Source organism: Egretta garzetta, unplaced genomic scaffold (assembly GCF_000687185.1).
Source record: "Egretta garzetta isolate BGI_Z169 unplaced genomic scaffold, ASM68718v1 scaffold425, whole genome shotgun sequence".
In the NCBI taxonomy this organism is placed as follows: Eukaryota; Metazoa; Chordata; class Aves; order Pelecaniformes; family Ardeidae; genus Egretta; species Egretta garzetta.
Window position 1 is genome coordinate 1,545,138 of NW_009259796.1, and position 21,598 is coordinate 1,566,735.

The following is a 21,598-nucleotide window of genomic DNA, read 5'->3' on the forward strand; positions in this document are numbered from 1 at the left end:
GGGGGGGGCGGGACGGGGAAAAAAGGGAGAAAGATGGCTTACCCATTCTCATCCTCTCCAGGCCAAATGTCATCTTCATAGAAGATATCTTCCTGGCTATTCTTGGCTATATAATTAAAAAGTTCAGGGACCCTAAAAAATAAATAAATGGTAGATAAATCTAGTTTCACATCAGCATAGACCACAAAAAAGCCTCATCAAAACAAACTTTGATGGGCTCCAAAATTTCTGGAGCTCAGACAGATTTTTTTTATTTTTTTTTTTTAACTTAATTAAGTGCCATACTGTGAATTTGTCAAGGGTAAGCTGCTAGCAAAATTACTCTATCCCCAAAAATGCTTCTCCTTGGAAGGAGAGACTGTTGGACGTAGAATATTAGAATAAAAGGAATTCCATTAAGCAATCTCCAAAAGTAAACTCATCAGTTCTTAGAAGATGTGTCCAGAAGACGAAATCCAAAGACTGATATGAAGGTGGACAATTTGGATGAAGTTCATATCCAGTATTTACCTTTCTAAATACTCAGCAAGTAGTTGTTCTACCGCAGAAGAATACATCCATTCATTTCCAACTTTCTTAGTATAGCCAGGAACTTCTTCATTTTTCTTATTGAACTTCAGGTTTAGCCCCACATTTGCTTTGTGATCTCCATGAGGACTGGAAGTAAGAAAAAGTTTATTAACTTACAGTAATATATATGCATGTGTGTACACATATTAAAAAACCCCATAAAAATACATCCTCAGCCTTAAACCACAGAAAAATTGAATTTATTGTATTGTTTACTTGTTCGCATCATGACAGCTGTAAATGGTACAGGAAATAAACTGTGCTACGTTAGCTGTCCACATGCATGCCCATACATTATTGCAAAGGAGGGTAGGGAGTATTTTAGCCTTCTTCCTTAACTGAGGTCTAATCAACCACTATCTGCCTAGCATTTACCAAAATGTTGAAGGATGTCCCTGAACAGTCAGTGGGGAACAAATGTACATGTTATGTCACAGGAAGATGCTCGAGCATAAACCACTCCTTTAGTGAGCTGTCCTAGGAAATCACAATTCTGACATTCAGAGAACTATAGGGACTGCCTCCCTTATGTATTTTAAACAGTTTTAGTCTTAACTAGTTCTTCAAAAAAATTACAGGGACAATTATTATCCCTTTATACTAGCAATAATGAAAGGGAGAATGAAATTACATCCCAGTTCCACTTTTTATTCTCAGTGTGGCAAAGTCAGTTCAAACTCCTGCTTCAGTTATGCAAACAGCTAACCAGAAAAGTCATTTATGTCTTTCTACAATACTAAAGCCAAAACCAAGAACTAAAAAGAAGTTTACAATAGGAGAGAAACCCACTGCATATTAATTTAGTTTACAGCAAATATACTTTAAAGAAAGCTTCACATCACAAAACAGTTATACACCTGATAAGAACAGGACTTAAACATAGCAGAAATTCTGTAGAGTTGTATCAGAATTTAGAAGCTTCTCTACAGTCAGAATTCGCAAAGAGAACTTACTTTCTCTTTGATCCTCTTCCAATAAAGATGCTCCCTGTAAATCTGGAGACAAGATATCCACTTACTCCAAGACGACTGGCCAAAATATATGCAGGATTGTATTTCACAGAATATTTCTTTAAAACAAACAAACAAAAAATATTGGCAATTCCCAAAGGATAAGGATTTTTATACAAAAGGCAAATGAATAATATGGAAGCATCCCTTATAGACATTTACCACTGTCAAAATGTATTTGACACATTGTTTAAGCTTTTACTAGAAAACCAGAAGCACTTACATGCTGGTTCTGTATTAAAGGATCAAGCTGGGGCTCACACGGAATATTGAAAACTACACGTATTCTACCTTCTGTGATCACATCACATGAATCTTGAACCTTGGAGAGAAACACAACGCGTTAAAAATATTTTTTAAAACCAGCAGTCTTTGGATACTAGACCTTGTAGTCTACTTTATCAACACTTTTGCTGCAGTCGGCACAGAGATGCTTTAGGATTCATCATCTTGTCAAGACCTGTATACTGCTTCCTCACAGACACACTAAATCAAAAGAATTAATGAGTGGCAATAGTCCAAAATGGGAACTGTATGTATTGAAATGATCCCAAATATTTAATAAAAATAATCCTGCATTCAAGCTATGCTAACTTTTTCCTGTTATGCCATCAACAGCAACAGGGAAAGCAGAACAACCTCCTCCTCCTCTAACTAACATCAGGGAATCTTTGATTTAAAATTTTAGCCAGCAAATGACCACTACTGCCACACAACATCTTAGATTATCTTAGGCTTGCAAGTAGGAAATCTAGGGGGAAAAAAAAAAAAAAAAATTATTGGAACTAACTTCTCCCATGCAGCCGTAGTAAGGAGATCCCAACATAAAGGCTGTACTTCCAGGAGGAAATAAGTCATCCAAAGTTTTGATGTTTGAAAAACGAGAGTCAAAGGCTTTGATATCCTACATGAAAAAGACAAAATTGATAATGTTAGATATCGTTCAATTCCAGTAGAATAATCAAAAAGTTCACATAAGTAGACGCTTATTCTACAACATTATCTGAGCCTGAAATAATTCATTGAAGGCAAAGAAGTTAATGCTATATTACAAATGCTGTTATGGAAGCAACTATGCTGTCTCATAGAGCACCACTACTGTACTTCATTCAAAATACCATCAGTAAAAAGATGACAAAAGCCATTTTTTTCAGCAAGATCTCCAAACTGTGCAACAGGGTCCCAAATTTAGTGACAAAATACCTTCCTAAGCATGTTACATTTTTTTATACAATAAATCATACAAATTTAAGACACTTATTTCTGTTCATTCTTTTGTTTTAAAGGAGCACACACTCTTCCCTGCTCCAATGGAGTAAGGAGCTATGTGCAAGAACATACTGAACTTGTATATTTACCTTGACAACAGTTTGGTAAACAAAAGGAAGGACTTGCTTTGACCACTGCTTCTCCAAATAAACTTCTCCACTTTGGTTTAGCTGATACCTATTACCAGTGAGTAACTGAGCATATACAACTATCGATGTTTCATGAATAATTATTCCTTTTCTTCTCTGGTAGCTGAATACAAAACAGAACATTTAGATTGATTACAATAAACAGAACTGAACCAAGAGGGTGGAATTATTTCTTGAAATTAAAAAAAAAAGCTCTTAACAAAAGGATTCTAATAGGTTGCTTCCTGTTTCATAAAAAATACCCAAGATAAATGGCTTAGCCAATTGCCTATCTGTTGTTGCACAGCCATCACTACGTAGCTAAGTGTGTTAATTTAAACACATTTTACCTTGGCAGTGGGAAGGGTTAGGGGTAACTAAGGCGTTTAACTCAAATGACAGATAATAAAATGGCAAGCTACTGTATCTCAGTTGTGTTTCACTGGGCACCAACACTCTAGAAGAGCAAGATCTGTATTCAAATTTAACAATCCTAAGCTATTAAAATTGTAACTTGATACTGTATGACTACATATCCGTCCTCTAACTGCAGAGTACTAAAACCAGTAAAAATTGAGTGGGAGAGTAAATTCAGAAACTCATGCATTTGAGAAATCTTTTGTAACAGCATCTAACTTTAAATAATTAGGGACTAACTTGATCTATTCTGAAATTTCAACAACAGCTCTTTTTGTTGTTTTTTTAAAATTTCAGCAGACCTCTTAGCCTTTATCACCAAGTATGCAGCAGCTACTTAGGTCTGTAATACAGCAACAAAACACAGCTAAGCTATAAAATGCAAAGTTACACTTGAATTTTCAGTTACTTACTGCTCTGAAATGCCTTGAACGTCTTTTAACCACATGCTTTGTTCCTTATCTCCAACATATGCCACTTTAGTTGGGGGCACTGCATTTCCCGTGTAAAGCTTCTGTGTGCCATGTGGTTCTTCCAAATAAAACCTTGAGAATATTGTGACAGGTATGAATTTAACCAAATAAGATTAATCTAGACATAACCAATTGTAAGCAAAACTTAAAATAGTTACAAATTACTTGCAATGGAGAACTTGCAGCATTGTTTCTCTATCCCTTCCACAACAGGTCACACAGTGTATTTTTTATAAAAAATACCAGTGCATGTGCTGAAAGGAAGAGTGCATAGAAATGTTCTCTTTTACATTATTCTGTGTGAATTTCTGTGCGAATTTCTGTGCATGCATTTTTCCCTCAAAGTTGAGAATGAGCTCTCTCAAACTTCTACATCTATAGCAAAATACTGAAGGACCAGACTTCTACAGAGATAACCAAACCTCAGAAGAACGGTAAAACAAGGGTTCTTCCACCAAGTTGCCTTTGATACATTTGGACTAATTTGCTGTTAGCAAGTATTACAATAAAACCAAAACATTTGTACAGCCTAAGGAACTTATTTTGAATGAAACAATAAAGACAACAAACAACTATCTACGAAATGTCGCTTACTTAGTTTCTCCATCTGACACAGCAACAACTCTGGCTTCTTCAAGGTGTGGCCAGTTAACAAAAACACGCTTTCCAAGTATCAAACTGGCAACATTTTCTACCACCTGAAAGAAAAGCAGAAATTACTATTACTAATTGTTTAACACATTAACAGATTTTTGTTAAAATATTTTCAAACTGGTTTTACAATAAAAATTACTCTAGTCAAAGAACATCTTTTCTTGCAGAAAAGTTCATTTTAGCGTATCAAATTGTATTTTGATACATATTCCATGATCTCTGATTAGAATCATATTTCATTTTTGAGGACAAAGTATTGTATTCCAAATGTGGCTCTTCACATATAGTACATGTTAGTTGTAAGATCTGGGTTGATTTAAATTTCTGGTATAGGCTTACCATGCACTTTTTTTGTTAAATCACTTAGAACCATTTGTGTCTGGGAGACACAATAAGCAAACTGACAATTTAAGATTAGTGCAATATTTTGTATCACAGATTTTACTTTTGTATCTCACTGAAATAAAGAAACAGCACTTGCATCCAGGACTTTGCTAGCATCTGTGATTTTAGTCTCACATTATGTTCTATATTTCTGAGTGTTGCTATTTTTTAATCTATTATTGTGGCTTATTAAATTCTTTTTGCCTCATATCTTGAAAATTCACTCTCCCTATCTCTCTACCACAAAATCCTATTTGTTGTTTTCCTCCTCTCTCCTTTCCTGGTTCTATTTATTTATTTATCTAGGAAACTTTTGTCTTTTCCTGGATTTGTCTATTGCTACCTGGTATTTTTAATATTAAATAGAGCTGGCTTTTAAAGGATTTAAAAAAATATTTTGCTTTTTAATGTCTCTGCATGAAGTCTTTCCTCTAACTCTTCTATCAAACAGTCTCATTTCAGTGGAAAGTGTCAGTCTGCTGTGTTGATAAAGAGACTGATTAAAAAAGAAAAAACGTCTATATACTCAGCTACAGAAAAGATAAGGGGCACTGGTCTGGAGACTCTGCTTTCTTGCATTTATACCATTTCAACTATTAATTAGTCAGGTGTGAGTCTCACCAGCTCCTTACCTGAGAACATCTGATGGCTACCACAAGAGAAATACCAGAAACTCTACTAAGGAGACTGACACTGAATATTCTGAAGTCAGGACAAATTTGAATCTTTCAGCAGATTCCCAAAATTCTAGACTGTCCCCTGCACAAATTTAGTGTTTTAACCCTAAATGGACTTTATTTTTTCTGTTGACTCCAACAGCCAACAAAAGCTTTCAGTGTAAACTAATACTGTTGATGTTTTTTTTTTCCAGTGACCTGATTCAGCCAATGTTTTCAAAATATATACCAAGAATACTACCACCTAATGGTCTCAATTTTGGGCTGGGAGTTAAGAACTTCAGAGTTCTTATTCCAGCAATTAATTCAATGGCCTTGAACCATATTTCACTTTCCTTTCTATTAATCAAATTTTAACAACTCTTACGTAAAGCTTGTTTTAAAATCAAAGCATTACACAAAGTTTTAAAAAATCTAAAGATACTATTTTAAATGACCTTTTTGGTATATTTAGCTATTTTTTTTTAAGAAATGTTTGGGTTTTAATTTCTTTAAAAAACTTTTTCAGTACTACTCAGTGTTTTTCTCCTATGATATACTATTGAGGACATCTAAATAAGCAACATTTCAGATCTAACTATTTAACAAATTCAGTCTTTTTATGACAAGTTTTTTTGTGTGCTTTTGTTTGTTTTGTTAGGAACAGAATGCTTACCTGTTCTTTTGAGTTCTCATCAACTATGATTTCCAACATCATGTTCTCTCCATGGCTGCTTTGCTGAAACACTTGTACGCCACTTTTTCTAAGATAGAACTGGGTAAAAACAAAACAGCACATAAAACTTACTTGAACTCTTACATAGTTATCGATTAAATACAATTGAAAATGTGAAAAGAGAAAAATCTTTTACCTTATGTTTAATGTGCTTTAAAGTAGGAAATCCACAAAAATATAATGCACTCTTGTTGATTTTAGTTATCTTATTGTGGGTTATTTCTACATGCCAAGCATCCAAAGGTATTGTTTTATACCTAAAAAACAAGTTGCACATTTGCTCATACAGATTGACCTTTGGCTCTAGAAACAATCACTACTCATTCAAACATTCATTAATTGACAAACCCTTTGAATTTCCTGTAAGGTCGCAATTAATTTAAGCTACTTGGAGGCTATACAAAGGACTATAAAAACCCATGCTACTGCTGCAGAGAGACTACTCATTTAGAAAAAGACAAAACTTCAAGCCACGCTATTTGCCAATCTCACCATTTTAATTCTCTGTAATTGCCAAATTCTAAACTAGCAACGGTTCTATACAGTATCATTCATCTTCACAACTGTTCATTCTTCACTGAGTGTAATCCTGCAACACACATTCCTCCCCTATTTTGCTTTAAGTTTGACTATTATTGAGGTTATGCTCCATTTAATCTTGAAACCTCAGCCTGTGTTAAATAACGCTGGCTAATTTCAGTGAGAAGAAAGTGACTAACGCACTTGTGTTCAACTCTGCACTGGATCCAAATGCTTACTTTTTTTATTTTTTTACAAATGGTCTGGATTTAGTGTGCTGATAAATCATCACTATTATCAGATATTTGTACCAGTCTTTCACCCTCTGTGTCATACAAAGTTTAGTAATTCTCCAGAGTGTTCTTGCTGACTTAGTATTGGTTCAGCTGTTTTACAAAGTAATGTTTGAAGAAAAGGGACAAATACTTTTACTGTGCCATCTGCAACAAGTAACATCTAGTTCAACATTTCACATTTTTCAGGGTATATATTGGCATATACAAGCTTTAGTTAAAATGCTAATAAAGGTACTGTAACTACTTTCAATCTACTCTAAAATAGTTAAGACCGCATTACCTCGTATGACATCTTTCTACTGCAGGGAATTTCTCTGGCCATGGTGACATGTACTGGAACTCTGCATCTTTGTCATACCAGTACATTAAGCAAGCACTGTGAGTATTTCTTTGTTTCTCCTCTTCTTTTAGGCACTTATTACAGGATTCCATGGCCTGCAGCAGTCGTTTCTAAATTTTAGAGAAATTAGCATATGTGAAACTGGCAACAAAAATTAGCATGGAAACATCTACACCAGGAAAGTGGATACCTGCACTTTTCTGGCTAATGTGTTAATTTTCTAATTGCAGCCTCATCCTTCCTCATGTCCCAGGTCTCCGATAAAAATACAATTAACCATGGAATGGCTTTGGAAAATAAAGATTACCTTTTCGCAAATTTGGTTCCAAAGGCTAGCCATATTTTGCCTTTTACATTTAATGTACAAAGAAATATTAAAAATATTTTAGATGTTATCATAAAATTCTGCAAAATAACTACTGAAAAAGCTTCAAAACCTTATGGGTCATTGACACAGCAACTGTCATCTTTTGTGAGATGACTAAGTCCTGTCAACCTTTCACTGTGAACTATGGAAACAACTGACAGACACACCCTACAACCTGTATATATCTTAACATCTAATCTGCACTTTTATTTTCATCCGCTCTTTGATGTGCTCAAATTTAATCCGATAAAAGATATTACAACAACATATATAATACTGTTACCCTATATGCAAAAGGAAAATGTTACTATTTGATTTATACTTAAAAGTCTTCTACCCATTACTGGTGTTCATGTGAAGAGATTTTTCTGTAAAAAGAGTTGTTTGTTTGGTTTTTTCCCCCCTTCAAGTGTTTCTTTTATTTTACCTACAAACATTCTGTATTTTTATATGTATATAGGTATAGAATTTTTTTCTCAAAGAATCTAAGTTGTCTATTAACTGATTAAAAACATGAACAAACAAGAAGTCCACATCCCTTACTTAAGACTTCTGCCACTTGAAGCTAACTTTCCTTGTGGTAACTTAATCTAGCCTTACTCTCCAGGCAGCAAACATTTATATTTTTCTATGGTCTTAGCAAGTGTTAATTTAAACTTCCATTTAATTGCATGTCTAACTGTTGATTAATTAAGAAGTTTAGCAGATTTGTTATGAAGCTTTTCTAGACAGCAAACATTGAAAGAACTTACCTCATCAATAAATGGGATTAATACTACAGCTTCCCATTCTTGTTGTTTTCCATTTAGGTCAGTTTTAAAATCTGGTGGATAATATTCTATAATAGGAGAGTCTTGACTGATCATCAAATGCTAGGAAAATGCAACAGAGGAATGAAACTGTATCAGAGACAATTTAGCACTAATTTTAGGAAGAGATAGAGGAAGGCTGGTATTAAAACCAATTCAAGGCTGAACAGGAATTCAACTTTTATCATTTAACTGTCCTAGTCTGAAATTGCTGAGCAAATGCAAAATTTTGTATTTATTACTAACTTAACAATGTACTGAGAAGAGTAAGAAATAGAAGTATTTAACTATACACCTAAAATGTAGAATACAACTAAGAGGACATGCAAAAATATCAAGAAAAGAGTTACTTCAAAATAAAGCAGGCAACCAGTAAGTGGTAGATAAATGGGATCTAATTCTATATCCTACCTGGTAGCATTTAGGTAGCAGATCTTTGCTAGCTGCTGGAAGTACAGCAAGAAGCTGTTCAAATGGCATGAAAGGTTTTGCCAGTTCAAATTTGATTTTGAGTTCACCGATGTTGCGAATATCTGACAGGTAAGGTGCATAATGATAAGGATAATACCTGCAGGGAAATAAACCCTCTTAAGTTACTTTATTACAGCACAGCAGCATTCACAGATCAGAAACAGAACTACATTAAACGTTCCCAGCATAAGAGGTGAAATATTGCTTTAACTGTCAGCAATTTCTCATTTGACATTTTTTTCTTACCAGCTCCATGACTGAACTCCATGGTAATAATAATGCAAAATCCATTGTATTGCCTGGACATAACATTCAGCTTGATCAGCCAAGAAGTCACTTAAAAGAAAAAGGAAAGATACTTACTAGTTTTTCTCATTTTCACCCGTATATAAAAATTACTTAGCACCTTGGTACACAGGAACGAAGACAGAGCATTTTAGGAACCTAATAAGACCATAGTTTTCTAGATTCATTTAATACCAATGGATTTTTTCTCTCTGGTCCTCAAACACTTGTTACAGAAAACGTGACTTGCAGCTCTTCTTGCATTAGCCAGAAGCATCACCACTGCAGTACACTGCCATGTGTTCTCCATTTTCGACATGAATGAATATTCTGTCTTGTATAAGATATATGCAAAGACTTACCTCTGGCATTTAAAAAAAAAAAAAAAAAAAAGACAGAAAAAAGAAGAAGCAGAAAAAGCATACACTTACTCAGAAACTACTTCTACACCCATTTTAGTCATGTAGTAAGTTCTTTTGTATTGCCTAAACTCAGTTTCAAACAGATCATCATCTTCTGGTTCATCTTCCAACACGGCTGAAAAAGCAGTCATTAAAAAAAAAAAAAAAAAAAAAAAAAGATTAACATTCACTTCTCTACTGCAATAAGGTTTGAAGATACTCAGTTACTGTGAATTGAGGAATAAAGTTATAGGTCTTCATACCTTCCTTGCACTGAAAGTAACATGAAGCAATCAAAATCAAACAAAATCTTTCCCCAGAGAAAGTCTGGAACTTTTTTTTTTTTTCCATTTAAAGACAGGCAACCCATTTTGTAGCCCAATTATGAGAACAGAGAAGATAATACATAAGCCATCAGAAAATAATTTAAGAAAACATCAAAATAAATTTTAAAATTTAATCTTTTTTCAGTAACATCCTCTTATATCATGGAGTAATATTTATACATTGTTTACATTAATTTTTAAAACATGAGCAACAAGACATTTCCTACAAGTGGAATGAGTTTAAAAACAATCAGCAAAACCCAAACCCCCAAGGACATAGAAAAATCTGTTCACTTGCCCCCACGTGTATAATAAAATACACAAGCATACAATTATCCAAACCATGATGTTGTTGAAGATTTGCTCATTCATTCCTTTAATTCATCATGGAACTGCTGGTCAGGTAAGAAGCACTTCAAAAGCTTTAGCCCCACTCCCTCTCACCATAAGCCAGTGAAGTACAGCTCCATCTCCCCAGTAGCTAACTACACAACTCTTTCATTTAGATTAAGGTAATCTCTAACATGAAATTCTTACAGATCTTCCAAATCTATACATAAATTAATGAGTTCTTTTGTTATATGTATACAGAAAAATTATTTGCACTTACTTTTTGGGGTCACAACTTCACCTTCATTTTTTTCTAAAGCAGCCAAACATATAGAATTTTCCTGAGCCTGTTAAATTAATATTTGAGATAAAGTAAAAATACAGAATAATATGCACATACCTCATGCACAACCATATAATCTGCAACTCAAAATGCTACAATCAAGATGCATAAATATTATTATTATTTAGTATAAACCCCACTACATTTCCTTCTCTTGTAATTGCCTAGGAAAAATGATTTTATCCATACAGATCAGACAAAGGAGCAGTCTCAAATAAAATCTCAACTACCTTTTAAACACATCTGAATATTTGTTTTCCAAAATACAACTATTTCTGAAACTTTGCAGTACTCATTTAAGCAGTTTTACCTACATCATGCATTGTGCTACAGCACCAGTATGCAATCACATTTTTAATCAATATATTTTTAAGAGTTCAAATTACTTTTATGGGAAGTAAGGATACAAGAAATTGTGTTTTAGAGTCAAACAAGCCAAACATTCACTTCATTCTCACACTACACACTGTCTTTTGTGTACAGCACTGAGTAGCTTTCAATAAGCGGAATCATTAAGTTGGCCCTCTTCCCCTGTACCTGAGATACGCAAGCTCCTGACTGTCATTGCCATTCAAAGGATCAGTCAAGATGGCTAGCTAATACTACACAGCTGCTCCAAACCTCTGTGGCAAATAAGAAAACAACCACAAATAAAGCACACCTTATTAAAGGAAGAGCCAACCTCTTGCTCCTACAAACCACAAACTGCACTAAAGAACAGGATATTGCTATACAGTGACAGATTAAACTTGAAGGAATTTCCTGTTGCTACTGTACACTGTGCTAAAGACATATACTGAAGGATAGCCAATGCAGGTGGTGGTGGGGAACGTGACAGCGGGGCAGAGACAAGATACAGAGAAAGGCACTGTTCCTTATTAAGTAGTTATATCTAGAATTGCAAGTTTAATAACCAATCTGTGATAGCTTGCGCAAATGAAAATGTATCTATATCTATTATATATATAGTTATTATTATATATATATTATTATCTACATTATATAAATGAAAATATATCTATTAATTGTCAAATAGTCAGCTGAAACCAAGACATACATGAAAAGTAAAATTATAAAGCATAGCAAGTTTGACCATAACTCACCTAAAAGTAAGTTTTGCTGCTGTTGAGGAACAGTTAAATTGACATAAAGCATTAAGTTACAGGTTTACAAGATTTCAAAAATCATGAGAACCTGACCTTGATTTAACCATTTCATCACTCACAACCAGCAATGTATACAGGCAGTTCCTTAAATATCATATTTTCCTACCTTTTCTGATCTCAAAAAAAAAAAAAAATCTCAAAACAAAGGTTTATGCCATTTAATTTGTCTAATATCAAACTATTGATTTGCAAGAAGTAACATACTTATTTCCAAAAATGCACATGTAACACACTAACCTTTTGTTTCTTTTCTTTATTTTTTCTGGCTTCCTCTGCTGCAATACCAGCTGCCTCGTTGAGGTATTTATTGCCTACTTTACTTTCAAACCATTTTAGGTCTACAAAGACTTCACTGAAGTGTTCACGATCGAACTGTGCAGAAAGATTAAAGTAAGTTTAGAAATATTTGAGGGATGCCAAATTTAGAGCGCTAAATTAACAATGTCTTTTAAGTAGGTGCATTAGATTACATCCAGAGTAATTCCTACATAAATGTTTTGCCCTAGAGCTACAACTAAATTAATAGATTAATACTAAAAATCTTTTTTCTTAGCAATATATAACATATACCCAAGCCATATTTTGTTTTCTTTCAGTAATGCAGGAATGGGTATCAAAAAGAGTTAGATAACTTCCACACTTCATTATCAACTCTAGAAGTAGAAGTAGTTTGTAGGTTCTGGGTAATACAGTCTTGTGCCACACACCCAACACTTCCATAGTTCTACCCAAGAATCAGAAGACAGGGCTGAAGCAGGGACAGCAGATTAACTTCCTCCTTCCAAGTCCAGCAGAAGGCAGAGACTTTTCCATTCCTATATGGTCTATACCTTTTCTCGTCTCTAGGATGGATTACTACAGTGGCACTTAACAGGACCGTCTCCTATACACCAGTTAGTTCATGAAGAATGCTGATGCCTGCCTTTGAGAGATACTAATGCTTCACTGCTCTTTACCAGTGATCTTCATGAAAAACTTGCAAAAAATCCTGCTCTCCAAGACCTTCAGACGTGGCTTACCCCACAAGAAACTGACCAGCAGGGGAAGCGAAGGACATTACTGCCCGCAGCACGCTTAGCCCAGTACTGCCGCTCACTACTCAGTGAGAATTGAGGACCATGATTCTAGTGGTGAATCCTCATTGACTTACAGTACTAAAAGATGCTGGCTAAAACACAGATCAAATGATTCAATCTTCTTTTATGTTATGATAAGATCAGAAAACAACTGATCGGATCCCATCAGTTAAATGATAAAACAGCTGATTGAACCACTTGTAAAACAGTCCTTTAACAGTTCATTAGAACTACAGTGTTTTAGGGCACTATATTGAGGTTATATTCAACAGACTATACCGTAATTTCAAAGTTACTTACATCTGACAATCTTGTGAGATATTTCTCAAAGCGTTTTAAATTCAGATGCCCGTTTTCATTTATGTAACCTATTGGGAAAATAAAATATGTTTTTTAAATTAACAATTTCACAATTTTAAAATTTCAATTTAAATGCCCCATAGGTAATAGAATGCAATTGTGCTGGCTGTCTAAAGAAAGTATAATAAATGCTACACATTCTAATATGGCTAAAAAGATCAATAAATATTAACACGGGAATGTTAACGTTTCTACTTTCCACAACTAAATTTACTGTTCTTACCTCCCAGTTCTGGCAAGATAGCCATGTACGTTCTATAAAGTAGCGGCAGTGCATCATGGTTAATGTGTAAATGAGGTAGATGAGGAATAAAATCATTTCCTACAAGGAAACCCATTAAGATCCAATCATCTATTATCCTTTCAATATCATATTCAAAGGAAATCTTGTCCTGGGAGAGGGAAGGTGGGGGAGAAGGAAAAAAGAAAAAAACCAAAAACACAGAAGCATAATTTTTATTATCATGTTTACGTAAAACGACTCACACATTTCTTCAATCACAGTTCCATTAGAACTTACTTTTACTGGTGAAAATTCATAATCAATATATTCTCTCATCAGTGATAAGTGCAGTAAATGAAATGTGGTTTCCTCTGGTGCACATGCTCTGTAAATTATTCAAAATATTAAGTTAATTATTTATAAACACACTTTCAACATGAATATTTAATCAGTCCAAGGTTACCTAAAACCAAGTTCTCTTACTAGAATTACATCCTTGCAGAAAAAATAACATATAAACATTTCTTTGAATCTATTTTAGGATTCATCTGGTTTGAGTCTATAAAATTTTGCACTAGAATCTTCTCAACAGCAGATGTGACTGCACTGTATGGGAAACAGCTAGACTAAAGAATGCAGGGCAGCTTTGTGGAGTTGTATGTTGCATTAACTCTTTCCTAAGTAATTTTCACATTGTGCAAATGAGGGACAACCTAACCTAACTTTGCACCAAACCCAATATATTTTTAAGGTGTTTTAGAACTACTCTGAGTACGGAGACACAGGTTCATGTCTAAACTGGCTGGGTTACATTTGTAGTCATTTGAAATGCTTCTTGGTAGAAAAGAATATCCTCAATGTGAAAATATGCTCCATATGTATTATCTAGTGTCTTCGACAGAGCACCAAAAAAATTACAAACCTACTGTTTATTTATGGCATAAATTAGTCAACATCCATTCTGCCTTCTTTTTCTCTCTTCACTAAAATTACTTAATACCTAAACCAATGTTAGGCCAAAATCAGTTAATACCTACACCAAAAGATCAAAGAGCTAAAGACTGATATTTTAAATTCCTAAGAGGACAATTTCACCTTGTAGATAGTGTAACGCTATAGCTGGGACCACCTCCAGTGACAAACCAGCATTAAACACCTGTGCATTCACACAAACACAGTAGATTCTGGCCAAAATCCTGAGGAAGATCTGTGTGATACACAAGTTAATATGAAGACTATTAAGATGAACTCTGAGCTACGTTTGGCTGCATAGAACTTCAAATTCAATTCTGCCACTTTTAAATGTAATTTTCATATTGGCAAATCCAGGGTGACACTCTAAGACTCTAGAGACATTCTGCCCCTTGTTCTTCATTGCACTGGACTCGAAAATCCTGATAAAACAAGTAATTTCTCTTAATCACGAAACTGCTGACAGTAATTTGTATGTATTTTTAGTATTTTCAAATTTCCAACTGTAAGTACTCATAAAGTGGCAATATTGACAGAAGGCAATTCCTGTAACTTCCAGAAGTAAAATCCTGTAATGAGCAATATTATCCAGAAATTACAACAGGAGCCAAATATGGAACAGTGCTTGAGTGGAAAAAAAAAGAAGACACCTAACCTTTTGATTTCAAACTTTATTTAATTAATGCCTCAAAAGGTCATCACACTTATTTTATATTATTTTTTTTAAAAATGGGAATCTAACTTTTGTCTTTGATTAGACTTAAGGTCTTTTAAAAACATTACAATGTTACATGCCAACACCATCAACAGAATGAATATTAGTGAAAAGTTGACTGCAGAAGACTACGAAAAGAATACTTAATTTCTGATATTTATCATATTATCTTTGGCAATAAAAACATTTATTAGCAAAACTGATGCATTTATCTAGAATGTTTATGTGATTTATCACTGTATTATCTAAAATCCTTTTTGTATCAAAAAAGTTTATTTGTGTCTCCCACCACCTCCCTTTATCCACTGAAGACATGCTTAGGGTCTTTCTTTGAAGGAAAGTCACAGCTGTAAAATTACTTTTTCTACTACTTAGAATAGCTCCACTTACATGGACAGTTCTGAATAAATCCCCTTGTTCTCACTGATTATAGCCCACAAGTTCAAATGGACAAATTCAGAATAACAGCATCCATTCAGCCACTTTAAGAGAGTTTATTTTAGCAATTATTCTAGAAATTTACTTATATGCACAAAACCTCAGAGATACAAATACATTTTTAAAAGTCAGTATCTGCATAAGACAATTATGGAAACAGTGTCAGTACAGCCTGGGCTGCTCCATTCATAATATAAGTAAAGAAGTACAACACACCAAAGCTCTAAGGATTTTGTCTATCAGCTGTCCTGACAGCATACATTTACTCATGTAAACAAATTCAAATGCACAATTTAGCAAGTTGATTTCTCTAATTTCATGTCTTTTCTAACACAAAAATAAACTAAGACTAATTTAGTATGCAATGAATTAAAAAAAAAAAAAAACCAAACCAACCACCCCGTTTTAGTGACCCAGTATCTTTTGGATTTAGTTTCATCATACATAAAATAAGAGTAAAGTTAAATCAATTCACCTTTGAGATTTTTTACCACCAAATCTCACTTCTTCTCTTAAGAGCGCAAAGTGTGCCTCATGACTTGTTAACCCCAGCATAATCTATTACAAAGAGATATTAGAAAGGTCTTAATTCATTATTTCTTTTTAAACTGTTACTTTAAGATTCAAGCAGTATAAAGAAATTTTGCTGTTCTGTTTCATTACAAATTCAAAAGTTTGAAGGAATACAAAATTACATGTTTGTTTAATAACATTATAGAACCTTATGTGCTTAGGAAGACATCAAAGACATATACACTTTATAAACATCTGTTGTTTGTTATTTTAATCGCACATACCAAGTCAGCATCTAAGCCATAGAGACAGTGTCTTGTGTTTGGGTCATGATGGGGATTTGCTTTTTCTGATCTGATGAACTCCATAATTTTATGCTCACCTTCCCCTGGAGTCTGCACAAAAAACCCCAAAATTCATCAGTAAGTATCTTTCTATAAAATAAAAATTTATTTAAAATAAAATATTAACAAAATAAAATGACCTCATGGCCTGATAAGTAGACTGTTACTCCTTGCCAGGATTTGTCTGTGGAAATCTTCATATTTACAAAATATTTAAGATGCTCATGCAATCTGGCCATGAATTCAGTTCCTGAAAATAGAAATCTAAGTTAAACACAAAGCTTTTCACTAGTCATTCAAAACTGCATTTATATATCAAAAGTATCAGTGAAAAAGACAAGTAAAAATTCTGCAAGATATGAAGGAGACAGCTGTTTTTTTTCCCCCCAAGAGACTTCGTTTTTTCTATAGCAATCTAAAAACTTTTTAGAATGAGACAGTATTCCAGCCTTACTAAAAATTATTGAAACCCGTGTTACCGACTTACTTGAGCCTTTACTGATTCTGTCCTCTAACTTAAAAAAAAAAAAAAAAAGCCTTAGGATAGGAAAATAATGCCAAAATACAGATGCAAAGCCATAAATCTAAGCACTTAAATTTAAGTAATTAACAAATTATCTTACCTGGTGTAATACAGTTGGAGTCAAACCTGGCTTCTGTAGGAAGAGTTTCTCCCTTTTCTAACGCCTTTTTTATTTTGTCCTCTGCCTCTTTGGCTGACCTAAACCAAAAAAAACAGTTGGGGAGAGGGAGTAGAAAAAGAATCTCCTTATTCAAATGTTAATATCCTTAGTACAGCTTTACTGACAAAGTACATATAGTTGATTTTTTAAAGTGTGTTTAAAAAACAAAGGAGATAAATTTTAACTCCTGAATAGTTTGACCTTACTTATCATACAATTGGAAGGCTTAAAAATAGCTTTTTTTCCCCTAGCAATTATGATAATCTGTCATTACTCAAATACAGTTAATATTTAGATTACCAAGATGATCATTCAATGGCTGATCACAATGAAAGCAAATTAATGTTGAAAAAGTAGGAACAGTCGGGATCTAAACATTTGAAAATGCTATCCCAAAACAACAATGGTAATTTAGTTAAACAAAGCAGCAAGTTTGGAATACCACAGCAGTAGGTGAGATGAATAACAATTTATCATCACTAGTAATGGAGAAACAAACATCCATCCATCCATCATCCTAGCCTTTCTTGGCCAAGGATTTCATAAATGCTTTTGAACCAGAAAAAGACAACCCACCAATCTCATTAGATTTTTGTCCTTCTCTCAATTCTGCTCCAATTTTTTATTTAGAACCCTTTCTTAATTTCTTATTTCTCTGAACCTCCTTTTTTCCTTAAAAAAAACCTAAGCAAACAAAAAAAACCAACCCCCCCAACCCCACAAAAAACCCCCAGTAGCTTGAAAGTATTTTCTCTTGTCCCTTTTCCCCAGTTTGTTTCTGTTGCATTTCACTCACCATTCCTGTACTGTCTGACCACTGGCTTGCTTTCCTTACAGCTGTCTACGAAAAACCTCCCACACCTCCCAAAACATTAATATAATTCTTAACATCGTGAAATCTACTTGCAGCTCTGTATTTGAGCTAGCTTGCTAACTGGTATCAACAGGAAAACAGTTTCATTAGAAACTTCATTTCTTCTATGACTGTCAAAGAACATTCCATTATAGTTACCAAAAAAGCGTATCTAGAATTAGCATGCACAAATGCCAAAGACTCTCACAGGTTATTAGGCCATTGGAGACATCTGTAAGAGCTCCACTGCAGATTTATTGCACAGAAAATTTCACAGGGAAAAAAGCTTCCCCTGCTCCCAAGTCCCGCATACATAGAGAAAAATCTAAGTAAGAGGCAAACTTTCCTTTTTGGAATCCTGATTTTAAGTATTAATATTTTACAGGTAGTTACCCCCATCTAACTAAAAATTAAAGCTACTGTCAAAGGCTTGACCACTCATAATATATTTCACTTTTCATGGCATACATTTGTTTGGGGTTTTTTTAAGCGTTTACTATCCTAAAGACAGAGCAACAACAAATATTCTCACCTAAAACGTCTCCCACGCTGCTGATTCATTTTTGCTCTTGGAGCTACTCCATCAACTGCCATGAAGAAAACCTTCCTTGGTTTAATAATGCGAAATAGTACTTCCAAATAGTGGAAAATATCAGCAAAAATCTTATCTTCTGAGATTCTGAAGTGAACATCATCATCGTTTGGATGTGAACACTGATGTATAATGCCATTCATGTCCAGGTATAAGTTGTCAAATTCTGGAATCTACAAAAGCCACAGTTAGTAACCCTTTGGTGACAGCTGAAGCAATACAATTACTGCCCAAGGCACAGCTGAGACTGATGAACTCTGGAAATGAGCTCAGGTGGGAAGACCTCCCCGGAATCTACCGCACGCCAATAGGCTAAGAATATCTTGACTGGTTATGGGTTTGTCTGCATTTCCAATCCATTATTATTCTTCCCAGTGAAGAAAGTAATCTGAATGGATTTCTATCCTATCCTGATTGTTTCTGGTACCTCAGGACTTCTGTCCACTGTGCCTGGCCAATCTTCTAAATTGTATCAGGGAAAAGTAAATAAAAAAAAAAAATAAAAAAAATCACACTTTTCAGGAAGAGATTTTATTTTTTTATAATCCCACACATTTCACTGATTCAATCTTGCATAGCTGCACAAAACTGAGTATGCTGTTTCCAACAGCATTTCAAAAGCAAAGCCAGCTGAAGAAGCTTTAGGGATCTCCCCTGTTAACCAGTTCCTACCGTGACCACTGCATGCTGCCTCTCTTTAGCCACCTGAGAGTGGCAATTACCACCAAAAGCAGTAGAGTTATCAGTGATAACACTGATTTCTTTCCCACACTTTCCAAGTGCGGGGTTTTTTCTGTCTAGTTCTCTGTTCTTCTAACAGCCTTATCTGTAGCAGTCCAAATTTCTTTTAAAGAACAAACCCTCCCTCAAATGTATACAAGCAACGTATAGAACACAAACACCATTAAACATATGAAGCAAAGGAGCTGTTGTTATCTATCTTTTTGTTGCCAAAACCCACCAAACTTGCATAAGAGCAATTTGCAATAAACCAATCTACTCTTTAATCCACCAATATGACTGTTCATGAAAATCCTCCTGTTGTTACAACTGGAAAAAGGCACTGCTAACTTTTCATGATTTTCTGTGGTATTGCTGCCTTTACCTAATTTTGAAAGGCATGTTGTTGGACATGTATTTATCACCCAGATGTAAAAGAAACCTAACTGCTTCAGAAAGAGCAATGACAAAGAGAAGAAACAAGAGGCAGGATCGGGAAGGATCTCCAGTCACCTGCAATACTGAGTCTTCTGTTGTGTATAGTGAGCTTCAGTACAGTTAAATTCAGTAACCAAACTGCTCTCAACATGCTCAAACATCACATCATCCAAACAGGCAGCACTTTCAGATAACGAGAGAGCAGGGCATTGCACAGGCAGCATTCTAAAGACATGAAAACTAAAGCTTTTATATGGAAGCAACATGTACATGGAAAACAGATGACCTTTTAAAAAGCACAGCTATAGCACAATTTAAAAATTATGTGTTTTACACAGGAACTGCCTTTTATTCTGGGTAGTTTTTTTCTGTAATAGCAAACAGAAATCCTAATCTAGATGCTTAGCATGTATCAGACTGTATATTCAAGTGGTCTGGCAGAGAAAAGGAAGAATGGGGATGCATGCTACTGTTGAAGCTTAGTATCACAGGTAACAATCTAGACATTTTCTTTTCTCTTTTATAAAGAGTAAGTATCGCACATAAGCTAACAACTTCATCTAGTCTTCAGAAAGACTAACTAGAGAACAACACCAGCACTAGCATACAAGGTTGAGTTGCCCTTTCTGTTTATCTTAAGAGCTCGAACAGCCTCCTTCAGAAAACATCATAGATACTACCACCTGCTGCTGTTCCCCTGGTCAAAGCATGCACATGCTGACTCCCTCAGCTGCCACAGTTCAGAGTTCTTCAGTAGAAGTTTAAAGCTGCCACCAATTTCAGTGAGCAGCCCAGGCTTTCAACAAAACGGCTGAAAAGCCAGCACACACGGCTGCCACCTTGCTACACGGGCAATACAAGCCACCGTAGTGAAATCCAACAAATAATAAACAAAGACCTAAGCTTTGAAAACTGCTTTGAAACTAGAAGGAAGGGTCAGACTTCCGGGTTTGGAATCACTTGGGCAGGGCATCTTCGATGTATTGATACAACAGCTTTTTAATCTTTTAAAATGCTGCCTGTTCAGGAAAAAATTATTAACACTCAAACATGCCTTCAGTCATTATCCAACTCCTCTTAGAACATCCTTATTCAGGCTATAAACCCACATCCATAATGCCAGTTGAAAATTATAATGAAAAGAGCCTATATCTAACAGACACCAAACATGATTTCTCTGAAAACAAGACTTTTTTTGCCTGACTGTTAGAAGCATTATTTACGGCTTTCCTTTTTCAGGCTTTAACGTATCTCTCATTTTTGCTGCCAAAGCAAACTGTCAGACGCACACAACAAGGCAACGCAGGAGCGCTGTAAAAGCTGTCCCTCGTCATTACTGTGCCACTCGTCGTCATCAGCAGTAACTTTTCCGAGCCCGGTAACGAGGAAACTCGGGGGGTGAAGGGCCGCCAGGTGCCGGGGAGGCACGGCCGAGTTCCAGGCTGGGGAGGAGCGCGGCCGTGGGGAAACAAAAGCGAAAGAGGAGAGAGCCCGGCCGCAGGGAGCCGGCCGCGGCCGCGCTGCGGGGAAACGCTGCGGGCTGGGCACCCCCTCAAAGAAGAGCGTAGTTTCGGGCGGGTGCTTCCGAAAACAACACTTGCACGGAACGAGGAGGGCGAATATCCGCGCCGCTGATCTCCAGCAGCAGGCTCCCGGCACCGCTGTACGCCAACGGCGACCTCGGGTCGGGCACTGAGGCTTCCGGGGGCTCCCGAAGGCCC

General features: G+C 35.3%; 1 protein-coding gene across 8 annotated transcripts in view; it reads right to left on the reverse strand.

The window, feature by feature from the left end:
• Positions 1-18,888, reverse strand: part of XRN1 (5'-3' exoribonuclease 1) — a 37,506-nt gene extending 18,618 nt beyond the window's left edge. For all 8 annotated transcript variants that reach the window (XR_004842149.1, XM_035895306.1, XM_035895307.1 and 5 more), the window contains exons 1-25: positions 18,660-18,888; positions 17,215-17,312; positions 16,732-16,841; positions 16,532-16,642; positions 16,210-16,292; positions 13,907-13,994; positions 13,610-13,778; positions 13,327-13,394; positions 12,188-12,322; positions 10,722-10,788; positions 9,816-9,921; positions 9,346-9,435; positions 9,040-9,196; positions 8,572-8,691; positions 7,393-7,562; positions 6,434-6,554; positions 6,238-6,336; positions 4,462-4,565; positions 3,808-3,939; positions 2,939-3,101; positions 2,371-2,484; positions 1,804-1,902; positions 1,524-1,639; positions 511-657; positions 43-132 (exon numbers count right to left, since the gene is read on the reverse strand). Coding sequence is in view for 7 of the 8 variants with exons in the window: in XM_035895306.1 (XP_035751199.1) it covers positions 43-132; positions 511-657; positions 1,524-1,639; positions 1,804-1,902; positions 2,371-2,484; positions 2,939-3,101; positions 3,808-3,939; positions 4,462-4,565; positions 6,238-6,336; positions 6,434-6,554; positions 7,393-7,562; positions 8,572-8,691; positions 9,040-9,196; positions 9,346-9,435; positions 9,816-9,921; positions 10,722-10,788; positions 12,188-12,322; positions 13,327-13,394; positions 13,610-13,778; positions 13,907-13,994; positions 16,210-16,292; positions 16,532-16,642; positions 16,732-16,841; positions 17,215-17,312; positions 18,660-18,862 (2,960 nt within the window). In the remaining variant the exon portion in view is untranslated. The remainder of the gene's footprint in view (positions 1-42; positions 133-510; positions 658-1,523; positions 1,640-1,803; positions 1,903-2,370; positions 2,485-2,938; positions 3,102-3,807; positions 3,940-4,461; positions 4,566-6,237; positions 6,337-6,433; positions 6,555-7,392; positions 7,563-8,571; positions 8,692-9,039; positions 9,197-9,345; positions 9,436-9,815; positions 9,922-10,721; positions 10,789-12,187; positions 12,323-13,326; positions 13,395-13,609; positions 13,779-13,906; positions 13,995-16,209; positions 16,293-16,531; positions 16,643-16,731; positions 16,842-17,214; positions 17,313-18,659) is intronic.
• Between the last annotated feature and the right edge of the window lie 2,710 nt (positions 18,889-21,598).